Source organism: Ambystoma mexicanum, chromosome 9, assembly GCF_040938575.1.
Source record: "Ambystoma mexicanum isolate Mex_15411 chromosome 9, UKY_AmexF1_1, whole genome shotgun sequence".
Classification (NCBI taxonomy): Eukaryota; Metazoa; Chordata; class Amphibia; order Caudata; family Ambystomatidae; genus Ambystoma; species Ambystoma mexicanum.
The window spans coordinates 739107937-739133111 of NC_090931.1; the positions used below are offsets into that span (position 1 = coordinate 739107937).

Sequence of the window (25175 nt, forward strand, 5' to 3'; positions counted from 1 at the left end):
CAAACTCAGCCAGGTGTATCAGCTGATACCAGGATTGCTGGTTCTGGAGGGAGAGGCAACGTAAATACTGTTCCATGACTTGATTCACTCTCTCAGTCTGTCCGTCCGTCTCAGGGTGGTAGGAAGAGGAGAAACTGACCTCAATGCCAAGCAAGCTGGTGAGTGCTTTCCATAATTTAGATGTGAACTGTGTACCACAGTCCGATATGAGAACTGTGGGCAACCCAAAGAAACAAAACACCTCCCGGAAGAACATCTTACCTAGTTTTGGAGCCGTGGGGAGACCAGTGCATGGGACAAAACGGGCCATTTTGGTGAATCTATCGACAATAACCCACACAGTATCATAGCCCTTGACTTTGGGCAGATCTGTAACAAAGTCCATGGTGAGGGTATGCCATGGTCTAGGAGGCAAAGGTAGCGGTTGGAACAATCCGATTGGCCGCCCTTTCCTATTTTTGCACTGAACACATATAGAACAGGTGTTGACGTAGGAGTCGACGTCTCTCCTCATTGTAGGCCACCAACACCATCTCTGGAGTAAACCGAGAGTGCGCCTTTGTCCCGGGTGACCGTTAATAGGGGCGTCATGGGACCACTCAAGAGCCAGGTTGCGCTACTCCGGGGATGGTAAGAAAAGTGTTACACCCTTGGACCGATGCTCGCTCTGGCGACAACGTCGTGTTTGTAATGTGCTACAATCGTACTCATCCAAGATGGCCGACGCCCCTGAATCCGTCTGTGCGGGCGACGGTGCAGAGGTTGCACGTTCTATGCGTTCGTGCCGCAACGATCATGTGACTCCATATAGTTCGACTAGGAAGTTCAGCAAGTGCGTCGCTACTCTCCATCACGGCGCTTCGTAAGTTTGTTCCTAGGAAATATTGCTTATCTCCACATTCTACTATCCTTTGAATTCTGAACCTATAATAATTTCTGATCCTTCTGCCATTTCTCCCTTAGAGCCTCTCCTTTCATCAGTCCGCCCATCACTCATCTGTCCCATCCGTTATATCCCTATGCCGGCCCGAAGAGTGAGTTCCCGGGGATCTATCTTTAACCTCATCTAATTTCTTCCCTAATCTTGGCGGTTATACTGATCTCCGCTTCCTGTCTCCGGAAACGGTCTTTCTATCCCCTTAGGACTAGTGAATCACTCCGTTTCGGAAGACTCCACTCAGCATACTGAATGCAATTAACTCTGTACCCGGAGTAAGTTGAGTCATAACTTTCCGATCTAAGCTTCAGACTATCTTCTATGGACGGAAACTCACCTCTTATTTCTCTCGCCCAGGACCAGTCTCGCCCGCACCTGATTCCCTGAAAGAAGCCAGGCAGATTTCTCCCGGAAGCCGATTGCTGACCTGATCCGCTTTCACCGCTACGCAGGGTTTTTCTTCCCCGGAGGGTTTTCCCTGGGGATTGTGTTTCCTCCGCGGCTGAGATTACTAATCGGCTGGGAGCGAACAGGGTTTCCCGGGAAGCCTTTACATTCTGCGATGTTGTTGTTTACGGAATCTGCCCGCTGCCCAGGTTAGTGAATCCCACTGATTGTGCTGTCTTAAGTTAAAGTAGCTCTCAGGCATATTCGTAACAAAAAGCCTATGTTGGCAATATGGAAGACCGTCACGAAGAACCAACCCCCAGTCAGACAGTTGATCAGGGCGTGTTTTAACCCACTGGCGAACAGTGTGCAGAAGATCACGAGACGGGGTGCATAAACATACTATGTGTTTTCTGTCCAATATCGTGTCGGGGAATATCTGGAGGGAAACACCCCGTGGGGATCGGGACAGAGCATCGGCTTTCCGATGCGTAACACCAGGTCTATGTTTGATGGTAAAATCATACACAGCAAAAAACAGGTGCCAGCGAACCTGTCTGCTGTTGACGCACTTCATGGTAACTAGATCTTGCAGGTTTCTGTTGTCGGAATACACAATGATTTGATGAGTAGCACCTAAGAGATAATGTCTCCAGATACTAAATGCTTCTTTGATGGCTAAGAGCTCTTTTTCAGTGACCGTGTAATGTATCTCAGACGTGGTGAATTTGCGAGAATGGAATGCTATGGGATGCAAACGACCCGTAGCGGGGCATGTTTGTGACAGAATGGCCCCCACGGCAAAGGAAGAAGCATCAGCTTCTATCACAAACAGTAGACCGGGATTCGCATGCTGAAGGATCGGTGCTGAAGGAATAAAAAAGCGGCCTTCAGTTTGTCAAAGGCTTCCTGGTGTGTTACGGTCCACAGAAAATGTACATGAGGACTGGTGAGGCCAATAAGAGGAGCGGTGATGTCGGAGAATCCGGATATGAAACGTCTATAAAAATGAGCAAAGCCAAGACACAACTGCAATGCTTTGATAGACTTAGGTACGGGCCAGTCCAACACAGCACAGACTTTGGATTTGTTCATGGACAGACCCCCTGGTGAAATGTGAAAACCTAGAAAATCCACACTGTCCCCATGGAACAGACACTTCTCTGGGTTAGCATAAAGGTAGTGTGAACGAAGGCGTGAAAGCACTTCACAAACATGCCCCACGTGTTCTTGCATGGTAGACGAGAATACCAGAATATCGTCCAAGTAGACGATCACGAACGTGTCAAGGATGTCATTGAAGATGTCGTTCATGAACCGTTGGAACGTTGCAGGTGTGTTAAATAAGCCAAACGGCATGACCATATATTCAAATAGCCCATACCGTGTACAAAAGGCAGTTTTCCACTCGTCACCCAGGCGTACTCTGACCAGGTTGTATGCCCCTCTGAGGTCCAACTTGGTGTATACAGATGCATGAGTCAACCTATCCGGTAGGGGGCCGATGAGAGGAATGGGATACCGGTTCTTGATTGTTATGGCATTCAAGCACCTGTAGTCTATACAGGGACGCAGGCCCCCCTCGCATTTTGGCACAAAGAATATGGGGCTAGCGCAGGTGAAGTGGAATGTTGTATGTGGCCTAAGCTCAGGGCGGTTTGTATGTAGTCCCCGAGTGCCTGCTCCTCCGTGGGTGACAACGAAGAAATCCTCCCCTTGGGTATCTCTGCATCTAGAACTAGATCAATAGGACAATCGTAAGGCCTGTGAGGGGGTAATGTAGCTGCACAGCCCTTATCAAAAACATCCCGGAACTCATGATACTCAGTAGGAATCCCAGAAACTAAGGTACCCACTACATGTTGAGGAGGGTCAATGTCCATGGAAGGTGACTCATCCAGCGCAAGCTGGGCCACCGCCCTTAACAGCTGGGACGGGGTCTCCATATCCTTTGATTGAGTGAGACACGTGGCCTGACAAAATGCTGACTCAAAGTACAATCGGCCGGAAGCCCAATCTATCACAGGGTTATGGAGACACAACCAAGGTATCCCACGGATGAGGCCGAATTGTGTTGTAGTGATCAGATCAAAATAAACTGTTTCCCTATGGGTATCTTGGAGTGTCAAGGACAAGGGAGCAGTCTGTTGTTAAAGCCGTGCCATCCACTGCATGCACTGGCTCGGGTCGAGTTTTTGATTGCAAGGGCAGGTTCAGGGAAAGTGCCAGGGTGTTGTCAATGGTTATAGGTGAAAGCATCGAAAACAAAAGGATCGAATGCCTTTTTTTTCGACACCAAAAGTGCCGGAAAAAAAAAAAGTTTAGAATTTTTTTTTTTCTTCTTATGGGGGGGTTCCCTCCCCAACCCCCCGTTTTTCTTTATGAAAACACTTTTTCACACACACTAAACCAAAAAACATATAAATAAATAAATATTAAAGCATTCGATTCTTTATTTTTCGGCCCTTTTGGATTTGAATAAAAGGGCATTCGATCCTTTTTTTTCGATCCTTTGACTGGACACGGTTGTCAATGTAGTTCCCCGTGGCACCAGAATCTATGACAAGATGAACTACGTGAGTCGTATCGGGAGGGAAGAACAGGTCAGCCTGAACTACTATGGGCTTCGTTTCTCTGTAACCAGGCGTGGTCAGCATGGGGGTCTGATCACAGCTCGTCCGTGCCCCCCTGGTTAGGGATGAGCTTTCTGAAAACCTGGAGTATTCAGCTGAGGACGTCGAGGGCATTGCTTGATGTAGTGTCCGTTAAGCCCACAGTAAAAGCAGGCATTAGCCGTCCTCCTGCGTTCTCTCTCTGTGGGAGTGATTGGAATGCGAGCCCCCCCAATTTGCATGGGTTCGCCCTGTGTTTCAGACGAGACTGTTTGGTCCGAGGAAAAACATGTTTCCGACATCCTTTCAGCCCATCTAGCATCTACTTGGAGGGCCAGATCAACAAGTTCATGATATTGGACTGGTAGCGAGGGCACTGCAGCTAATGCGTCTTTCATTGCATCACTCAATCCTTTGTAAAAGACAACAGCCTTTTTGTTTTCGGGCCACGCGGTTTCTACGGCTAATTGGTTATAACAAGTGATGTAATCAATGAGAGATGTTTTGCCTTGGGATAGGTTCTGCAATTCGAGGTCCCGGGATTGTGCCTTGTGTCTTATGTCAAATACCTTAGTCATTTCTGTTACCAACAGGCCAAAGTCGTATAAAGCCGCTTTAGTAGTTGAATCAGGGAAGGCCTGTGGTTTGCACAAAAAATGCAGCTTGCACTGATTGAGAAAGGTAGGATATTCATGGGGATCCCCCTGGAATTTCTCAGGTGCGGCCAAAGGGAAAGGTGTGGGTATGATAACCTGAGTAGTGACGTTAGGGGAAGCCTGAGGAATGCTGGGAGAAGGTGCGGGGTCCCCGAATTCAGGGTCAGCAGGTAAAGCATGGCGCTCTCTTTGGATTGTGTCAAGATGTTGGTGGATTGCTGCAGTGGCAGCAGCCATTTCAGAGCGCAAAACAGAGATGGCTTGAACCAAAGCAGCCACTGGGTCCCCGGCGGAGGGATCCATGTTTTGGGCGATAAGGGCTTCTCAGTCTGTCAAGACTCGAGGATCACGAGGAACAAGAATACCTCCATCCCTAAGCAACCAACAGCAAGACAGTAAACACTTTCTGTTCAAGGATTAGGGCCACAAGTGGTAGGAACAGGATACCCAGGTCGTCCGGATGGCTGCTGAAAGGGAATGACCAGGTTAAGTGAACAGGAAATGAAATGCAGTGTAGTTTTTTCTACAAAAAGGAATGTCACCTACCATAAGCCAGTAGTTGGTGTGCAGGAAATAGTATGGGTTAATACCTGTTCCCTCAGTGGGTAAAATGTCACAGGTTTACCCCCTTCTCACCTGTCTGTGTTGTTTGTTCGAGTTCTTCGATGAAGTCTTCTTTCGCACCGTTCGGGTCTTGTATAACCCTGTGCGTGGGTCCTCGGGTTCCAGCGTGCGTTTCGTGTCCCGTCTCCAGGGAGCATTCAGATGTCCGGTAAAAAAGTCCAGGAAATGACGAGGAGCGCACTCGGAAGGCGAGTGCGAAGGAAATCCTGGAATGCAAGGTGAAGCCAAAAAGGGGAGGATGAAGGAGGAGGAAAATTAGGGGACCGGGAACCAGGAATCAGTGGAAATTGCTGTATTAACTACAGCAGCACACTGACTACTGCAAGCGGTAGCGTTGAGATGTGCAGGGCAGCGGGGGCGTGTCTGCTTTGTAGAACGCAGAGCGTACAAACGCAGAGACTGGCAAACAGCGTTTCATATTCAGCGGCCATGTTGGGAGTACTGCTGAGTTCAGTCCCCTATGGGTCAGGGACCACAAAGTCCAGAAGGGACGTGTCCGGTGGTTCATGACATAAAATAGTAGAGGAGCAAATGGAGAAGGGAGCTGAGGCAGGATTATCACACCGGAAGCACCTGAAGACTTGATGGCAGAATGTGGTAGTCGTGGAATGCCTGAATTAACTAAGGCAAGAAGAATTCCGGGTCAGCTGAGCAAAGGGGAATTCCAGAACCAGTCCCTAAGCAGTCCGGGGTCTATAAACCAGAAGATCCAAAGTCCATGCACGGTACCAAAGTTGAGACGAAAGGAATCCTTACAACAAAATACGGAGGTCGAAGATATGCAAGAGCATCTTGAAACAGAAACAAACGCCAAACGCCGTAAGAAAACAGCTGAGAAGCGCTGTTCGGTTGAGTGGCGTCTGTTTTATGATGTGAAGTAGGTCACGTGATCCTACGGCCTGCGTGACCTGTCACGTGAGTCTATGGGTTGCGAGACGTACCGTTTTCCATCAATGGCTGTATGGCCAATTGAAGTTGATGCTGCAGTTGACGACGTAGCGGTTGCCTGGGCGCCGTGCAACGCAGTGTCCCTGGGGACGAGTAATCGCTTCTGGTGCTGCATAAAGGAGGTACCCAATTTCTGTAGCTTGTGCATACGCCACGGGAGTTGCCACTTCTGATACACATGGTGGCTCCTCCCGTGACGTCCTGTCCATTGACTCCTCCAGCCTCCGCCAACTGAGGGAACACAGACCCTATGATGGTGACTAGAGTATGTCTGTGAGCGTGGCCTGGAATGAGTCTTTGGGTGTGTTCGGGAACTTATGTGTGATTGTGTGTGCATGACAGGACCCTCCTCTATATAAATCCTTTACTCCAATCCCAACTCCTCTTTCTGTAGCTGTCCTGAACCAGACGTCCACTGCACAAACCAGATGATATATCATGGAGACAGGATCCAGCAAAGTTCCCGGATCACGCACTCTCCACATAATGTAACTGTGACAAAACGTTCCTGAACAGAACATCTCAGCTTGAAGCTGTAAGAACAAGAAACAACAAGGCGGGTTGGTGATATAATACTAGCCTCCTTGTCTTTAATAGAATCTAAACCCCCTTCTCACGATAGTGAGGGGGATTAGCCATTCTATGTCAAGACAGGAGGCTTCATAAGCCCTTGCATCATATTAATTACATGATCAATAAAATAGTGACAATACAATAAAAGGAGAAAAATGCTTTAAATGTTTTAAATGTTTCAATTTTTTGACCAATCAGCTGATTTCAAATGTTCTCTCTAGGTTAAGCCCCTCCCAAAACTGTCCTAGATAGCATAGCAGTCTTAACTGCAAAAAAACGAGGAAGATGTGTCAACTCCAGCATTCCTCATAAGCCACCAAATCCACCTGGATAAAAAAGGGGGAAGGGGACACCAGTCAAAAGGTATTTTTATAGTAATAGCAGCTAAGAGGGATTAAGAGTACTAACTCTTCTGTCTTCAACACAAAACATTTATAACACTTAATGTCATACCATCTTCTGGCAAACCTAGATGGTAATAGTAAGAAGTTAAACACTTAGTTCTCCAGGAGATAAAGAAAGTTACCCCATGAGGGGTGAACGCTTTGTTGGCCACATCCAATGTTTTGATAATAGAAAAATCGTATTAGAAAACAAGACATAACCACATTGCTACCCTGGGGAACAGTTGTTGGAAAGACAAATCTTCATTAGAAGGCCAAGAGCAGGAGAAATGGGACACTTTATTAACATCCCATAGGACAAAACCTAGCTTAGGTGGAGCTTTAATGCAAATAGAGTTGAGGGCCCTGTGCACCCAGAAGTGTCTACCCCGTGGCTCACCCTTAACTACAACATTGCCCCTAGTCATATGTAACCGCTCTATATACCAGTAAGCCTTTCTAAACCAATAATACCAGAAATGTATTACGTCTTCTGGGGGCAGAAGCGGGATGGAAGAGTTGAGCCACACACATGAAACTCAGCAGTTAGCTGCTAAATAGTATCCTGCGAAGAAGAGTCCAACCAGGAGACCCTGATGACACAGAGATATTCCGGTGAAATCCCTGAAAACCCCGGGAAGAGCTAAATCTTCCAAGTCATAAAGACGGAGACCCTTAATGACCAGCTGGAGGAACCTGATGAGTCAGAGAGAAGCCTCGGGAGGAGAAAGAGAAGACAAACCATATCCACGGCCAATTTCAGAAGTTGAGAAAACACACCTAAAAAGTTCAAAAAAGGGAGATGTGGGGGACAACAAACGCTAGCATTGCCGCCATCCTGAGCCCTTGAACAAGGACTCTGCTATCATGACAATAGGGAGCTATTTACATAAACCTGACCCTGAAGAGACAGAACTTGGTAAAGAGCACAGTTGTCTTACATCCAGTCGCTCCCATCATAGAGATTTCTGAATTCCAATTTGCTGGCACTTATATGCTTAATAGAATGGGCTTGAATGGCCCGGTATTACGGATATATGATAGTAATCCTCTCACGTGTCTCACTACACGTACACGTGCATTTAAGTTGCACGCATCAGCGTTTTTTGCTAAATATGCAGGAAATGTTTTTGGGTACTTTAAAATACTCACTCTCAATTGACAGATCGTGCATAGCCTGTACCTGACAGCTTCATGTTGGGTATTAGACCTCATAGTTTTGAAAACTTTCCTATGCTTACAGATTAAGGTGCAATCACCACATGAAACGCTTAGCTTGCAACAGACCAATGCACTCTGGTCAGTTCTTTGCATGCATTCTACTCCCCACTAGATATGGGCTGCCCTTTCCCATTAGCTTTGTTTTTTTAAAGGTGGAGTGTATCTTTACATTAATATATGACTATTTTAAATGTTTCATTACAGAAAATTGGTTTTGGGGATCTGTCCCAGTTACTACTGGACAACAGTCATATGGACTGTACCGTTCTAATATCGGGTAAGCCAATTCTTCAAAACCTGCTGGAAACATAATGTTATGTATGGTGCTGATATTATATACTTATCAACAATTGAACTAATGTTTTTTTTCTTTTGGTTCTTTCCCTTTCCATTTCTTTTTCATTCTTTTCTGTTTGATTCATTTTTTGGGGCTTTTCTATTTTTCTTCGTGATGTATGTTTACAATGACTTGTTCTCTTGACCCCGACCCTTCCCTTCTCCAACCCCTTTTTTTCTGTCTTTTGGAATTTTGACATATCATGTGGCATGATGGTAATGTGATTATGCAACTTGAACTTTATACATGTGTTTTATATACTTTGTTTGCTTATTTTGATTCTGATCATCGGTATGAACCCAAATACTGTGATGTAACTTCTGTTCTATTATGTCAGCCCTGATTTGATAAAGGCTCAGGCGAGCAGAAACACGTGTAATCACGAAGTAGAGGGCTAATTTCTTAGTAAATTCTTTTGATTGTGCAATAAAACAATAGATTACTTTTCCACTGGCGCTGAGTCCTGGAGTCATCCCTTTTCTTGCAGTTATTCGTGGACAGCCTGGGCTCAATAGGCGTCCAAATCCAGTGACCTGCAACAATTTGTGGAATTCAGTGAATGAAGTAATGACTTACCTGGACAATTGATAGGGATTGTAAGGAGTCGCCTGTCTGAGCAACTTAAAAAATAAGCCCCACATATCCGTTTGAAACTTGTTGTTTCTTAAATTGCCAATAAGGCAGACCCACTACCCGTTACGTTAACAAGATGGCCGCCTATCTCAAGAATCGAGAGGAAGAGACTAAAAATCTCTTTACCGCACGGGGAGACATGACACATGCCTTCTCGAATCTTACAGCTAAAAGGGAAGATTTACGTTCCAAATTCATCAAACTGGAAAGAGTCTCTAAAAAAGTAATCGACAAGTACTGGGAGAAGGTTTCCCTGGAGAACTATGTACAAAATGATCGTGTGCCAAGGGGTCTAAGGATTCTCATCTTTCCGAAATTTAATAATGACCAGGACAAGAATCTAGTGGAGGCATGGGAAGCAAATCTGAGTAACAGCTCAATGAAAATGATGAACCTCTTAATAGAACATGCGACGAGAGAACATAAGAGCGCTGTAGAAGGAATTGAAACAATAAAAAAGGAAATTACTGAAATGCAATCCAACGAAGCCACCAAAGCAAAAAATTATGAAAAAATGTATGAACTTCTCCAAGTTTATCAGGACGAGGTCAAGATTAGAAAACTGAGGAAGTGTTACCATGATGAACGTGATTATAAAGAGGACCGAGTTTACACCTTTCAGACCAAATATGATATAAGTACCAAACCATCATCTAGAAAATCAACACCAAATACGTCATCAGCAAGCTCTGATGCTGACACTGAAGCAGAAAACCAAGAGCCTGACAGTGCAAGTACACAGGAACAAGGCGGTTATATGAACCAGATCAGAAGATACAAAGAAAGGTCATCGTAATCTTCCCCAGAAAACAGTCCGTTTTCAACTGCAAGCTATTACCGGCATGCAGAATCTGGTTCAAGGAGGAGAGGAAGGAGGGTGGAGGGTAGGAAACAGTGGGAATCCAGAAACCGTACAGATGGACAAAAGACAAACAAGGGCCAGTTCCAAGGAGGCGAGCGGGGGCAAATGATGGAGGATCTGGTACTGAATCTATCCAACAGAAATGTAACCATAGATGAAAGGACATCTCCTAAACAAGGGTCTGTCATTTGCACCCACATGTGATTCCAACCAAGTAGATATACATATCGACTTGTTTAAGTTTATACGTAAGTTGAAGTAAAAAAAAAAATAAATAATCTTTGCAACTAAAGTATCCGGTGATTACCAAAGCAAGGACCCACCAATTCCCATCAGTGGGTATTCAATTCAAGACATTGAAGACACCTTTTTGGTTAGATCTTTAGTGGAGGATGAACAATTTGCTACATTTAATATTTTAGATGACTTAAGGGTCAAATCCAGTAACATCGCTATTAAAGAGTTAAAATTACCATCTAAATGTGTGCCCCAATTACCGGTGAATAATGTAATTGATACATTTCATAAAGCAGTGTCTCGTGACTTCTATCATTTGGCTAAACGAAGAAAGAAACATCCAGATGCAATGAGAGCCAACCGTGCCAATTTGTCACATGGAGAATCAATAGCACTCAAAGCATTGAAATCTGATACGCAGATTGTAATCAAGGAAGTAGATAAAGGGGGCAACATTGTTATAATGAATAGGGAAGACTATTTAAAGATGGCAATGAATCACCTGTTGATTCCCCGGTGCTACAGAATAAGAACAGATAATTTTAAGAAAGAGGCTGTGAAACAACTTGAAGAAAACATCTTGAATTGGCATAGGAAAGGTCTCATTACAGATGACGAACGAGCATTTCTATTAGTAAAGGAACCAGTGACTCCGACCATGTATTTCCTTCCAAAAATACATAAAGGTTATGATACCATACCGGAAGGCCACCCAATCATGAGTGGGATTGGGTGGATCACAGAGAACGTATCCGAATACTTAGATGCCATTCTCATGCCAAGAGCAGCTTTATTGAAGTCCTATCTGCAAGACTCAACAAGCTTATACAGAAACTACAATATTTTGAATGGCATAGTAAATTATTTCGGTCCACCTTGGATGTCAAGGCCCTCTATACTTCTATTCACCACAAAGGGGCAACCGTTTCTATTCACTACACCTACAGGAATGACTCTGCCTCTTACTATAATCAAATTCAAATGCTCAAAGAAATGCTGCAACTCACTTTGGATCTTAACTTCTTTACATTTTGTCACAGAGTTCCCCCCTTCTCACATGCGATCGATCCTTGCTGGACTCCATGGGCGGTGTCTTCTTGCGGACAGACCTGGACTTGAATAAGGCTGAGCGAATCTCTTCCGACTCCAGCGTGCGTTTAAGATTCCGGGATGCAGCAATCCGAGTCCAGGAAGCAAGAGGAAAGGGACAAGGAATGGAAGTAGAAAAGCTAGGAACCAGGAAAGCAATACAGCGAACTACGGAGCACACGTCTGATCGCTACTTGGCAATAGCATTGAGACGTGCGGAGCCGCGGGGGTGCGGTCTATTAGTAGAATACGTTACGTCCAACGTATAGACCGCGGAAGGCGTGTCACGCTGGACGGCCATGTTGGGAGTGTCAGGGAATGCAAGGCCCGTTGCGATAAGGACTAGGAAGACCAAAAGGGGCACGTCCTGTGGGTCATGACACATTTGACAACTGTATATACCAACAAACTAAAGGGGTGGCTATGGCCACTAAATATGCCCCTACCTTAGCCAACCTCTTTATGGGCATGTTAGAGGACAATATAGTATACACAGCTCCTTTTTTTCTTAACAAGATAAAAATGTGGACTCGATACATCGATGATGTTTTTTTGCATTATTGATGGATGTACTGAAGATTTTCAGAATTGCTATGATATCCAATTTGTAGGTGAGTGTAAAAACAAAACCATACATTTTTTGGACTTGACAATACAATCAGATGGGAACAAGCTATATACTTGGACATTCAGGAAACAGACAGAAGTTAACTCTACGCTCCATGCGAGCAGCTGTCACCCGACAATTTGTAATATACCATTAGGTGAGTATATCAGAGCCAGGCGTAATTGCCAAGACAACACCAAATTCGAAGAAGAATGCTCGCTATTACGACATCGCTTTAAGAACAGAGGATACTCTGAAAAATTTGTCAAGTCTGCGTACAAGAAAACTAAACTGATGCAACAACGTGACACTCTACAACCCAAAGCTGAGAAAACTACAGATGGACCAATAGGACCGTGTTTCATAACTCAATATTGTAGAGACCATCAGCAAATTCAAAAAATACTAAAAAAACATTGGTACCTTTTGAAACTTGATGAACATATTAATCAGTATGTAGAGGATAGGCCATGCATGCTTTTCAAGAGAACTGGAACACTTAAGACAATACTTAACCCATCATTGTTACCAGATATCAAGCATGTGACCCAGACAACGTGGCTGCCTAGTAAATTGAGTGGCTTTAGAAAATGTGGCATGTGGGCACAGTGTAGATATGCACATGAACAGACAACTGAATTCAGGGATATTAATGGAAAGCTATGGTCAATCAAACAAGGGATCAATTGTAGAACTAAATTTGTTGTCTACAGCGTTATTTGTGTCTGTAAAAAGATCTACATTGGCAGTACTAAGAGAGAGTTAAGAGTACGAATTTGAAAACACCTGGCCAAGATCAGCAGCCAAGACATCCTTCTGCCATTAGCGGAACATTGGCAGACCTGTCACCAAATGCACGACAAATCTGAGATCAGATTTATAGGTCTGCAACATGTAACTCTGAACAAAAGAGGAGGAGATAGACTCAAAGCTTTGAGACAGTCTGAAGCACGTATTATATGCTTTTTCAACTCAACCATAACAGGTCTTAACAGTGATAAGGAGATGGTGCCATTCCTGTAGAACCAGCCTGTTGTTAATTATTTATTTAACACTCTTCTCACATACAAAGGTTAATCGGCGGATTGAATGCATGTATATGCGCTTATTTACATTTCTGTTTGATATATGTGGGGTAGTAGGTTGCATTTGGATACTGATCAATTAATATGACCAATAGAAAGTGTTTGGCAATGACTAGCTATACTTCATGCAGGGATTGTACATAAAAAGTGATTGGGCAAATTGCGCCAGATAATTTGTGCATGATTTGATCACGAATACTCTGTCTCTTACTCGCACAGGGACTAATTCAGGCATTTATTAGGCAATGGTGCCCATACTATGGAGTTGTGCCGTTCTTTGTAACCAACACATTTGATGGAAATTAAACTGACTGTGCAAGCATCTAACATATGAACTTAAGTCAACTAAGCTAACTATGCTTTTCAGTAACGAGCGTATTATGTGAATGCTTTTTGTTATTAATCATAAACCTAAGTTCTTAACCAGGCCCAGCATGACCCTTTTAGTTGAGGACACGCTTAGCAATGGGCACTTGCAGTAGCCGGATGGCGGCCGCTATGAGGGTTGAACAACAACTCATAACATTTAACATTCAACAATGGCGGCCCTTTTTTTGCAGCAAGCGGGGATAGGACTATGAGAAAGTGCACCATGGCAATGCATGGCCACGTTTGTCAAAACTTGATAGTCGTGAAGATTATGAAAGCCTCTGTCCCCAAGTACCACACAGAGAGATACTAAATAACTCCCTGTGCAATCCTTGAAGCCACAGGTATTAGGTGCTGGAATGCCAGGAACCAGGAACGCCGGAAACCCCCAACCGCTGAAAGGCAAGCAAGTAATTATCATAAAGCCAAGTAAGCAGTAGATTAGAGAAGCTGTGAAACCACTAGATGGCTTACCTAGGTGTGAAATGGATGGGACCACAAACACAACAGGAGGTAGAAGGGAAAATAATCCCGTAATTGACCACCCTCTTTAAGGTCAACAACCTTTAATACTTAACAATGAGGTCAAACAGGCATCTTGTTTGTTATCCACATAGGTAACCATAGGATCAACAACATGGTTGTGAACTACCCAATTTCATTAAATTAGCAAGCAGTTTTTAGAAAAAATATATAAATAATTTTTTATTGATAAGAGGAAAGTCAATCATAAAAATACATATGTAAAGACAATCGACAAAAAAATAGAAGAATAAATATCAGTGCAACAACATAGAAAAAAACACAACAACCAGTTAGTCTAGGGTGTGGGGGGCAGAACAGGGTAACTGTCCTCCAAAGTTTGAGGTCCTTTGTACTCAAAGTGTCTTAGTGCAGGTGCAAAATATGCAATAATTTTGGCAAAACAAGGTTTAACTCAAACCAAATAACATTCTGTCATTCAACATTTTACACATACACCCTTCTTAACATACAATCATCCAACATGTTTAATTCCATCAATCACACCACAAAAAAAGAAGGGGTGAAGACACAGTCAAGGGAAATTCGTCAGGGAACTGTCGCGTCAATGTCTACAGATAGTGCACTGTATAGCGTCTCAGTGCGCTATTCAAGAACAAACACAAAGACCAATACATTAATTGGGTCTCGAATATTTCTGCTTAACTGTACAGAAATATGCAAAATGGCGTGAAATCAATATGCCACTTATAGTAGTTGAATGGAATATACATCCAAGAAAAAACAACCATTTAGTTGAATCCACTTGATACCTATGGAGAAAGACGAAACAAGCAAGGACGATTAGAACAATTGTCCTAATGTCCTAGTCAACATGAAATGGATGGGGCATCAACCAAGCAGTGGGCTTGGGGTGAACAGTGTGGTGAGCGGCGGCAGCAGTAGGGTGGGGAAGGCTGGTCACTGCCTGTGCTGGATGTTATGACACACACCGGAAACACCTGCGAGAGCGCTGCAGGTGCAGCATGAATAAGGACTTGAAGCGTGGCAACTGTACGGGATAATCCAAAACAGTCAGTGTGAGTTCCGTGGTCGATGAGTTTTCAGGAAGACGCCAGTTAACAACAAATCCGAGAAGGGTATTCAAAAGGAGTCCAGGTATGGAAGTCCGTAGGTCGGTATACCGGAAGTGCAGGGCAGCAGACAAATTCCAAGGAGAAAGCGAAGGCAAACCGTTAGAAAATCCGTAACCCAAAAGCCGAGAGTCAAGATTCAAGAGTACGCCAAACAGTGCCGGATCGAACAGCTGTGAAGCACTGAAACGGCGCTTACTCAAAGCTTTTATCCTGCTGCTATGTCGTCATGTGATCAGGTCTTCTAAGTCACGTGATTCATGCTCGCATCACGTACTAGGGTCTTCCGCATCACGTGATTCATGGTTTTAACACGTGATCGGCGCTTCTGAGTCATGTGACCCGCCTTGTAAAGGGCTGCCTCACCTGCCAAGCCTCCTGCACGCCCATTCATTCCAATGGGCATCTCACCTGCCAAAAACATAATCGGGTGATTTCACCCGCCTTTGCAACACAAATGGTTGAGAGCTATGGCATTGGGACTGTAGAGGGTGGGCCATGCCCACACTGAAGATAAATCATAGAAGCCTGTGTGCGCCAGGTCTGAAGCAAAAGCTTCTGTCAGACTGGCGTGCATCGGGACGGGAGAGGACTCTGACATTCTTAATAAAATAATAAACAGCCCAGGCGCATCAGGGCGGAGGCGAAAGCAGAAGAGAAAGAGGAGTTGGGATTGTAGTAAAGGACTTATATAGAGGAGAGTCCCTGCTCATTGGTCACCTGCAGGGCATGACCTGCCCTCCATGTTGGATTGAGGAGTCCAGTCCCCTTACACATAGCTCTCAACTCACACGCTTTTGGCCGGTGTCACCCGCCTTGTAAAGGGCTGACTCACCCGCCAAGACTCCTGCACGCCCATTCATTCCAATGGGCGTCTCACCCGCCAAAAACAAAATCGGATGATTTCACCCGCCTTTGCGACACAAAGACCAATACATTAATTGGGTCTCGAATATTTCAGCTTAACTGTACAGAAATATGCAAAATGGCGTGAAATCAATATGCCACTTATAGTAGTTGAATGGAATATACATCCAAGAAAAAACAACCATTTAGTTGAATCCACTTGATACCTATGGAGAAAGACGAAACAAGAAACGACGATTAGAACAATTGTCCTAATGTCCTAGTCAACATGAAATGGATGGGGCATCAACCAAGCAGTGGGCTTGGGGCGAACAGTGTGGTGAGCGGCGGCAGCAGTAGGGTGGGGAAGGCTGGTCACTGCCTGTGCTGGATGTTATGACACACACCGGAAACACCTGCGAGAGCGCTGCAGGTGCAGCATGAATAAGGACTTGAAGCGTGGCAACAGTACGGGATAATCCAAAACAGTCAGTGTGAGTTCCGTGGTCGATGAGTTTTCAGGAAGACGCCAGTTAACAACAAATCCGAGAAGGGTATTCAAAAGGAGTCCAGGTATGGAAGTCCGTAGGTCGGTATACCGGAAGTGCAGGGCAGCAGACAAATTCCAAGGAGAAAGCGAAGGCAAACCGTTAGAAAATCCGTAACCCAAAAGCCGAGAGTCAAGATTCAAGAGTACGCCAAACAGTGCCGGATCGAACAGCTGTGAAGCACTGAAACGGCACTTACTCAAAGCTTTTATCCTGCTGCTATGTCATCATGTGATCAGGTCTTCTAAGTCACGTGATTCATGCTCGCATCACGTACTAGGGTCTTCCGCATCACGTGATTCATGGTTTTAACACGTGATCGGCGCTTCTGAGTCATGTGACCCGCCTTGTAAAGGGCTGCCTCACCTGCCAAGCCTCCTGCACGCCCATTCATTCCAATGGGCATCTCACCTGCCAAAAACATAATCGGGTGATTTCACCCGCCTTTGCAACACAAATGGTTGAGAGCTATGGCATTGGGACTGTAGAGGGTGGGCCATGCCCACACTGAAGATAAATCATAGAAGCCTGTGTGCGCCAGGTCTGAAGCAAAAGCTTCTGTCAGACTGGCGTGCATCGGGACGGGAGAGGACTCTGACATTCTTAATAAAATAATAAACAGCCCAGGCGCATCAGGGCGGAGGCGAAAGCAGAAGAGAAAGAGGAGTTGGGATTGTAGTAAAGGACTTATATAGAGGAGAGTCCCTGCTCATTGGTCACCTGCAGGGCATGACCTGCCCTCCATGTTGGATTGAGGAGTCCAGTCCCCTTACACATAGCTCTCAACTCACACGCTTTTGGCCGGTGTCACCCGCCTTGTAAAGGGCTGATTCTATGCCAAGACTCCTGCACGCCCATTCATTCCAATGGGCGTCTCACCCGCCAAAAACAAAATCGGATGATTTCACCCGCCTTTGCGACACAAACGGTTGAGAACTATGCCTTACATTGACATTGAACTCTATTTAGTTATGTTATTGAAACTTTTTTTGTTTGTAAACGTTTTTTCTTTGCTGCTGTGGTCTCAGAAGTAAAGATTGTAATGCATAATATGAAGCCTCCTGTCTTGACATAGAATTGTGGCCTGACTGTATTTGTCAGTATAAAATGAGAAAAACATATTATTAGTTCCACCTCTGTAGGTCAAGCTTCCCCCAAAGTGTTCGAGTCTACTTGTGAATGGGAACCTGTATCACAGCTTTTTAGTGGGCAGCTCCTGTTTTATTCCGACCAGACTTTTTATTAAAATATTAATGCACCAATTAAAGTAAGTTCTGCTATTTCCGAAGACCGTTAATAGGAAACAACACCACTGAAAGATGGCCGTTAAACTATCACACACAAGCCACCATGACCTACCGAAGCAGTCTTCTTTTTATGTTGTGTGGCGGTAAGGCTATACATTTCGGCGGGAGATCCCCACAAGAGAGCGTTTGTTCTGAGAAATTTCAGGGGAACATTGCAGGTATTACGTTAATGGCCTTGTGTTTTGAATGACTCATAATTATATCACGAGCATAGACAATCTTGCTTTCGTTTTCCTGTTTGGAATGTCTTCTTAACTATCCGGTGGGCGTGGTCATCAGCTGGCCACGCCCCAGTCAACCGGACAATTTCTTCGTAATATTTATTGTTTGTAATACGATGCAAGATGCGTTCAAGCACTATTATATGGTATTTGGTGCCTAAAACGGCACATCACTCATGCGTGGTTCTGCCCACGCATATTTTAAAATCAGGAGGTAATATGTTTCGCAACTAGGTATGCGATTGAACATGGGCATGTGAAGCCTCGGTTTGCTTGATCGGTAGAATGTAAAGTGGCTGTAGTCTATTGCACTTGAGGATCCCTTTTCTTTGATATACACGTCACCAAACAGATCCGTGCTGGGTATAGCGTTAGTGCACGTGCGTGCTGACATACATCATTGTGTAAAAACACGCATGGAAATTGTGCCTATTTAATAGCGAAATAGGTTTTTGTTTTTTATTTTCTGCGTAAAACATTGTTTTTTGTAGATCACAATTCTCAAATGAGCTTTAATTTTAATCAATACCTTTTCTGCAGTATGTCTGTAGAGTTTGTGCGATGTTTCAGGGCCAGTGTTATGTAATATTTGGTATGTGTAATAACTAAGTTATAAAGGTGAGTTTATTGATACACGAGATATTACGTGGAGAAAATACCGGGACATCCGTTCCCATCTGGAGCAGCAGGACCATCTGCCATCCCTGGAATCCCACAATCACTTCCCAGGTTCCACTGTGATGTCATAACCCACTCAGTAGCACAGAGCCCCATAATCGGGCCAAAAAATCAGATCAGATTATGACACATCTCCCTCCTTACCCCTGCTAACAAACAAAACCCGCTGGTGAACATCCCAACTGTAACCGTGCACACCAATGGTAGCTGGAACAACGCAACATCATCCTAAAAGAAAAGAAATCCGTGACCCATTTATGTCCCGCAGGAAATCGCCACTGAAGCAAACCTGCCACAAACAATTCCCTAAAGAATCTTATACTGGAACAAACCTGCCACCAATAATCACTAAGCAATATAACCACTGAAGCAAACCTGTCACAGACAATTTCTAAAGAATCTTATACTGGAACCAACATGCCACCAATAATCACTAAGCAATATAACACTGAAGCAAGACTGCCACAGATAACCCCTCAACTATCTTATACCAAAACAAACATGCCACCGATAATCACTATGGAATATAACCACTGAAACCAAAAGCCATAGACATCCCTAGAGCATTAATGCCCTCACCAGCTAACAACCCACCTGTGAAACAGCAACCATAAATATACAACACTTCACTACCCCACCAAATATAGACAGCCCTCACTGCCCCATATGAACAGACAGCTGTAACTGTCCCGCCTAGAGTAGACTGCACCTGATTGCCCTCCCGTAAAATAGACAGCACCTCACTGCCCCCTCCAACAATAGACGGCACTTGACTGCCCCACCATCAATAGACAGCACCTCACTGCCACACCACAAATAGAGAGTACCTCACTACCCCACCATGAATGGACAGCTCTAACTGCCCCCGCCTACAGTAGACAGCACCTCACTGTCCATACCCACCCGGCCACTCCGGAAATTACCAGGGGAAATGCCCCTACAAACACAGAACATCACCAGACAAACAGATAACACCAAATGACAATCAAGTCCCAAACCGGAATGCACCACAACCCCACCCATGTCAGAGCGCCAAAGTCCAAACGTTACACCCTGCTCCCTCATGTCCACATAAAAGAAACAATTGCACAACCCCGCAGAAAATTGTCCAACCCCCCTGCAAAGCAAAACAATATTAAAAAACACCATCATCACTAGGATCCCCACAACCACGAGTCCTCACCAAAACCAATTCAGTTTACTGGACAAACAGGCCACAACATGAAAACGCCAACCTGCACATATCATTAACAGGCCTGACCGCTAACATCAACCCAGGGTCCAACCCCAATATCGTAGCTATTCCCCCGAGGCCACCACATATACATAACAACAAAAAACAGGCCTCAATCAACACCTACCCCGATCAGTCCTTCCACTTCGTGGGATCCTTCATCCTCGTCTATATACCCCAAAGATCGGGATCCAAGTCACTTAAGTTCACAGCGGCTCCAAAGCGCTTGGGGCAGCACCCCCGTTGCAGGCTCTTCACACTGGCGCACATAAAGCACGTGTTCGCCAGCACGAACTCATTGGAACCGACCACAGTGCTTTTCACCCTGCCAAGCAATAATTGCCATGTTCTGCCACAATCCTGAACATTCCGCCGTCCAACAACATCACAATGAAATTTCCGATGGCACCACAGGACGCAATAATTTAAACCTTCTGCACTCATGACAAGCACCGTCGAGCTGACGGATGACCCCCGCTCCTGCGGAGACCCTCCTATCTCCTGCAAGCCCGAACCCACGGCGCCGTCACAGCGTTTCAACAGCACGTTGATGACTGCAGCAAAGTCACGTTCTAGCTGGCCACGTTGTAACGCACACGCACAACCCGCAAACGTCATCATAAACTCTGTCGGCCCCAAAGAGTAAACACTGCTGCTCCCTGGTATTGGCTCCCGATTGTTTTTTTGGTTTGGGAGGGCTTTGCAGTGGTTTTGGATTTTGTTCTGGAGGAGTTTTATTTTGTTGAGCATGGCGGACTGAATGCTGGCACACCAGGCTTTGTCTTTAGTTATCTCGTCAGCGGTAGTCAGAGGAGTGACTCATTCATTTAAGATTGCGCTGCAGTGCGCGTTCTGGACCCAGTGAGCGCACTATTATTTGGCACAATTGTGCATGAGTCAAGCTAGCAGAGTGCGCAGGGTCGTGGGCTCCACAGAAGTTCTCCAGTGCCCAGCCCAGCGGCTCTGGTGGTTTGATGTGGCCAGCCGGGGTGAGCTGAGCGTTGTCGTGCGCTGTGTGGGGGGGCCGAAGGTGGCAGGCAGGGAGCGTCACTCCAACTTCGAGCTGGAGCGGTTGGCTGTTGTGGCAATCAGGCCCTCCCTCCACATGCTTAGCGACCCGGTTCGCGTGGGGCTAATGAAGTTGCTGCGGGCCGAGTTCCGCGTATGGCTGCAGAAGACAGAGATCCCTGCGCACAAGGCTTGGTAGGCACCTCCTCAACGCACGCTGCACTGCCCCGTGCCCTCAAGCAACGGCGGTTTTTGCCGGGCTCTCAACTCCGTCAGTAAAAGGCACAGGACTCGAATGTTTATATGGCGGACGCCATTTTCTCAAGCTTGCCGTACCTCGTTCCACGGTGTGCTGCCTTGGCAGGGGCTTGCAGCCGTCCAAAACTTCAGGCGAAGGTGCCTCTAGCCATCCGCCACGCAAGGGGTGATTTTCAGGAGTTATTAGTATAGCAAAGTTGTAAAGTTACGGCAGTATGTTGAACACATCAGCGGAGCTGTCTGAAACACGTCTTCCTCACATGGCGGTTAGCCACACCCCTTAAATGTGTATTATGTGTTCTAATTCTGGTTTATGCACATTCTCATATACTCAAAGTTAATGCCACATTTACATGTTTGGAAGCCACTTGTAGCTCCTGGTAGCTGTTGGTTTCAAGCTAACCAGGCTGTACTATGCTAGAAGCAGGAGCTAAATAGCTCTCCTCAATTTTGAACCCTTTGTTAGGCCTGAGAGGAGGATCCATGGGCTGAGTCCTGCTCAGTGCAAGCATAGTGCTAGTGCCGAGTGCTCCTTTCTCTGACTGCTGTTCTTTCGGAGTCCTATCTCCTAGGGACTGATTTGTGCTGCACTGTGTCTTAGTAGCCCCCCATACTCCTTTGGGGTTTCTCTGTGTGCATATTTACTGAGTGTTGCTCTTAAAGTTGTCTGATCCTTGCCCTTTGTGAATGCCAGCCAATGTGAGTGCAGTTGCTGCTTTGTGTTGCTGTGCAAGCTTCCCATTCTAGTGCTCTTTAGTGGGAGTGATTTTCTCTGAGTGAGATCTGTTCAGTTTTAGTGCTGCTCAATAGGGCTGCTGTTTAGTGTGAGTGCAAGTGGTCTGTGGTGGCTGTGTAGACCCCTTCTGCTACTAGCTTTTGTGCTTTCTCACTTTGAAAGCAATTTCAATGTTTTCCTACGTGCTACACACCCAACGCTGTAAGGTGCTGCTACCTCTCTAACTGGAGACCAGGAGACTGTGTCAGCATGAAGAGGAGGCTCTTTCATACAAAAACGGATTCCTGCTTGTAAGTGTGCACAAGTGGTCTGTGGTGGTTCGTGGGGGAGCCATGAGGAGCAGTAGCAGTGTGAAAGTACATCCAGTGATTATCTTTGCTACCTGAATATGAATTATGACAATGGGCCCCCGTACCCGCCACCAATTAAAGCTCCAAGATGCGGCCACGCCAACGAGAAAACAGGTAAATCCTCTCCCTCCTCTGAGTCCCTTCACTAACAATGAGATGGAGGCAGCGGTAAACATATCCTTTTCGGATCTGCATTCTGCCCTGGCACCGGTGGGAGGGGGCAAGGTCAGGTATCTTGGGGGGCGGTGAGGGCACAAATCCACCCTTGAGACTTGCCCTAATGACTAATTCCACCAACCTCACGGACCGGGCTGTCAAAGGGCCTCGAATTTTGGAGGCTGTCCTGGGGAGAGAAATAGCTATCACAGTGGGGCCATAAGATCCCCCTTAAATCCTCGGCTAACTCGAGTTTCCTCATTGGTAATAAATACAAACCAAGGGGTGGATAGAGGAAGTGAAAGGACCGAAAGGAGTGACGCTGAGGAATCAGTGGAGGGTCTAAACAACATGCCCCCTCAACCGTTGACTGTCAAAAACTTGATCTATGAGGTAAATAATAAAGAGTTCCACCGATCCTGTAATAACCAAAATACTTGGCCCAATCTCCAAATCCCCAATCAGGACATTGCTGAATTAAAAATGAATATCGCATCAATGAAAAAAAGAAAAATAAACCAAATCTCTCTAAAAAGGGCCTAGAAAGCTTTCAACGGAAAAATCCTGTGAAGAGAAGGAGACTTGAATCACCAGAACCATCAGTGATTACAAGATGTACAAATGTAAATATGGATGGAGACATGTGGGACCCCACAGAACGGTTTTTGCACAAAGCCCGGGAAGATATACACAGAGGAGTGAGGCGAGCCGAGAACGTTCCCCAGTAAGACAGAGGACATTTTCGGACCCCTCTAATTTGGAATCCGGAATCCTCAAGCAACCCGTTAGCAGAAACAACTGCACAGGCATTTTGATTGAACCTAGCAGCCCAATTAACCTGAGACGTGATAAAATCCTTTAAAAGATAACTTAAACAGGCTTCCCAGTTAGTTAAGGCCTCATTATCACCGGAGGCTTCAACTGCCCTACATAACAACCTAATGGCTTCTTTAACAATTTCACTGGCCCCATTGTGTAAATTATACAAATCATTAGATGATGCAATTAAAGATCAATCAACTCTGCTAGAAATGGTATATTCCAAAATGATATTCTTGGAAACATTTAAAACCGCAGCACAATCAAGAATGGACAAGGAAGTAGAGAACTCATGAAGACTGTGCGATATGGCAAGAGACAAAAACATGATGATGGAAGCACTACTAGCCGACTGCAAGTGGATGAGAACTCAATTCAAGAACAATCCCAATCGTGGATAAGATACCGATTTAAAATCAAAATGGGAAAATCGACCTCCGGATAACGATCAGAGAGTGACTAACCCCAATATTGACTAAAAGTTGTCAAAGAAACCCAAACCCTCGATCAAGGGAAACCGGGGACAACGACGTACGTACAACAAATAAACCTGTCTGAACCGACGGAGAGCATGCCCACACAACCCATGAGGGGGGCCAATATAGACTCCAATGTGGGTCCAAGCAAAGAAGCTCCCTTCATCACGTGTGAAGAGGAGGCTGTGATATCGGAGGCACCTGGAATGACATTGGTAATGCAAACGACATTGCAACAACCCAAATCTAAAACCTTTAAAATATTTGACCAAAAAAAAAACAATTGGCTCTAAGGGCCAAAATGGAGGGAACCTGGAAAATTGCATCCTCTGGCCTCCAACTGAAAAATGCAAAAACATCCAAGAGGGCCAAAAAATAAATGAAATGGTTCTTGAGCATTAATGCAAAACCTAACAACACTGCCGGCAAGTCAAGAACCCCAACAGCAGATTGTCTGTCTTTTCCCTGCCTGGATCTTTCTCAGGTCAATCAAGATGATGGTCTTCAATTAAAAGAAAAACTGGGATCCGATGATCCTGAAATGGATGCAGATGGCTTTGTGGAAGACTTGAATCTAACTTATCTAATAGATTGCTTCTCAGAAGAGGGAGATTCAATGAGGGCTCGCTGAACCAGAACAACTCCTTATCTAAAGGAACAAAGGAGTTTCGAAAGGCAAAGCTTGATCAGTCCGCTGACACATTGGACTCCTTCAGAACGCTGAAACAAAAATGGAGAAAAGCAAATAAATTAACAAATCAACCCCAAACACTAGGGAAACTGGGCCTTATAAAACAGAATTCCTCTCCAACAAAGGGAAATGGAAGGAGGTAAAAAGTTAATTCGAGAGTGGAATTACCATCACCCTGGAACGACTCCTCCAGACAAATGACAATTTGATCCTTAATAGGAGGAATGGCTTAACATTGATCCATCACCTAACTAAACTGAGGAACATACATTCTGATGACATAAGGGTAGACAATGTATAACTGAAGACAGCATGCACTGGGTAATTCTTCACTTAAGGAATGACCTGATTAAAAAAAAAAAACACCTTGATGGAGATGGTAGAAGACTTCCTGACCCTAGGATTTGAGCTGAGTGAGCCTCTGGACCCGGTCTTGGAAAGACGCAAACCAGACCAAAGCACCGAAAGGTCAGAGATAACCCCAGTAATCAGGTCACAAAGGGTCTACGAACCTGATTTAAAAACGGGTAAACTTTTGAATGTATCCCCCTTGAGAGTTGCAGTGAGTACAGTAAATCACAAACTACCTGCATTAAAGCACGAAAGTACTACGAGGGAAGATTTACAAAAGACACACGAATGGTCATATCTGGCAGCTGCCCAGACCCCCT

General features: G+C 45.2%; 1 protein-coding gene across 12 annotated transcripts in view; it reads left to right on the forward strand.

The window, feature by feature from the left end:
- Window positions 1-25175, forward strand: part of PMS1 (PMS1 homolog 1, mismatch repair system component) — a 2204114-nt gene that overhangs the window by 63323 nt on the left and 2115616 nt on the right. For 7 of the 12 annotated variants that reach the window (XM_069615661.1, XM_069615656.1, XM_069615654.1 and 4 more), the window contains exon 2: window positions 8546-8618. The exons of 2 other annotated variants lie outside the window; for them this stretch is intronic. In XM_069615661.1, the coding sequence (XP_069471762.1) occupies window positions 8594-8618 (25 nt within the window). In that variant the 5' untranslated portion in view covers window positions 8546-8593. Of the gene's footprint in view, window positions 1-8545; window positions 8619-17955; window positions 18036-25175 lie in introns of those variants that run through there. 3 more of the 12 variants (XM_069615651.1, XM_069615658.1, XM_069615659.1) reach the window with 2 other exon arrangements.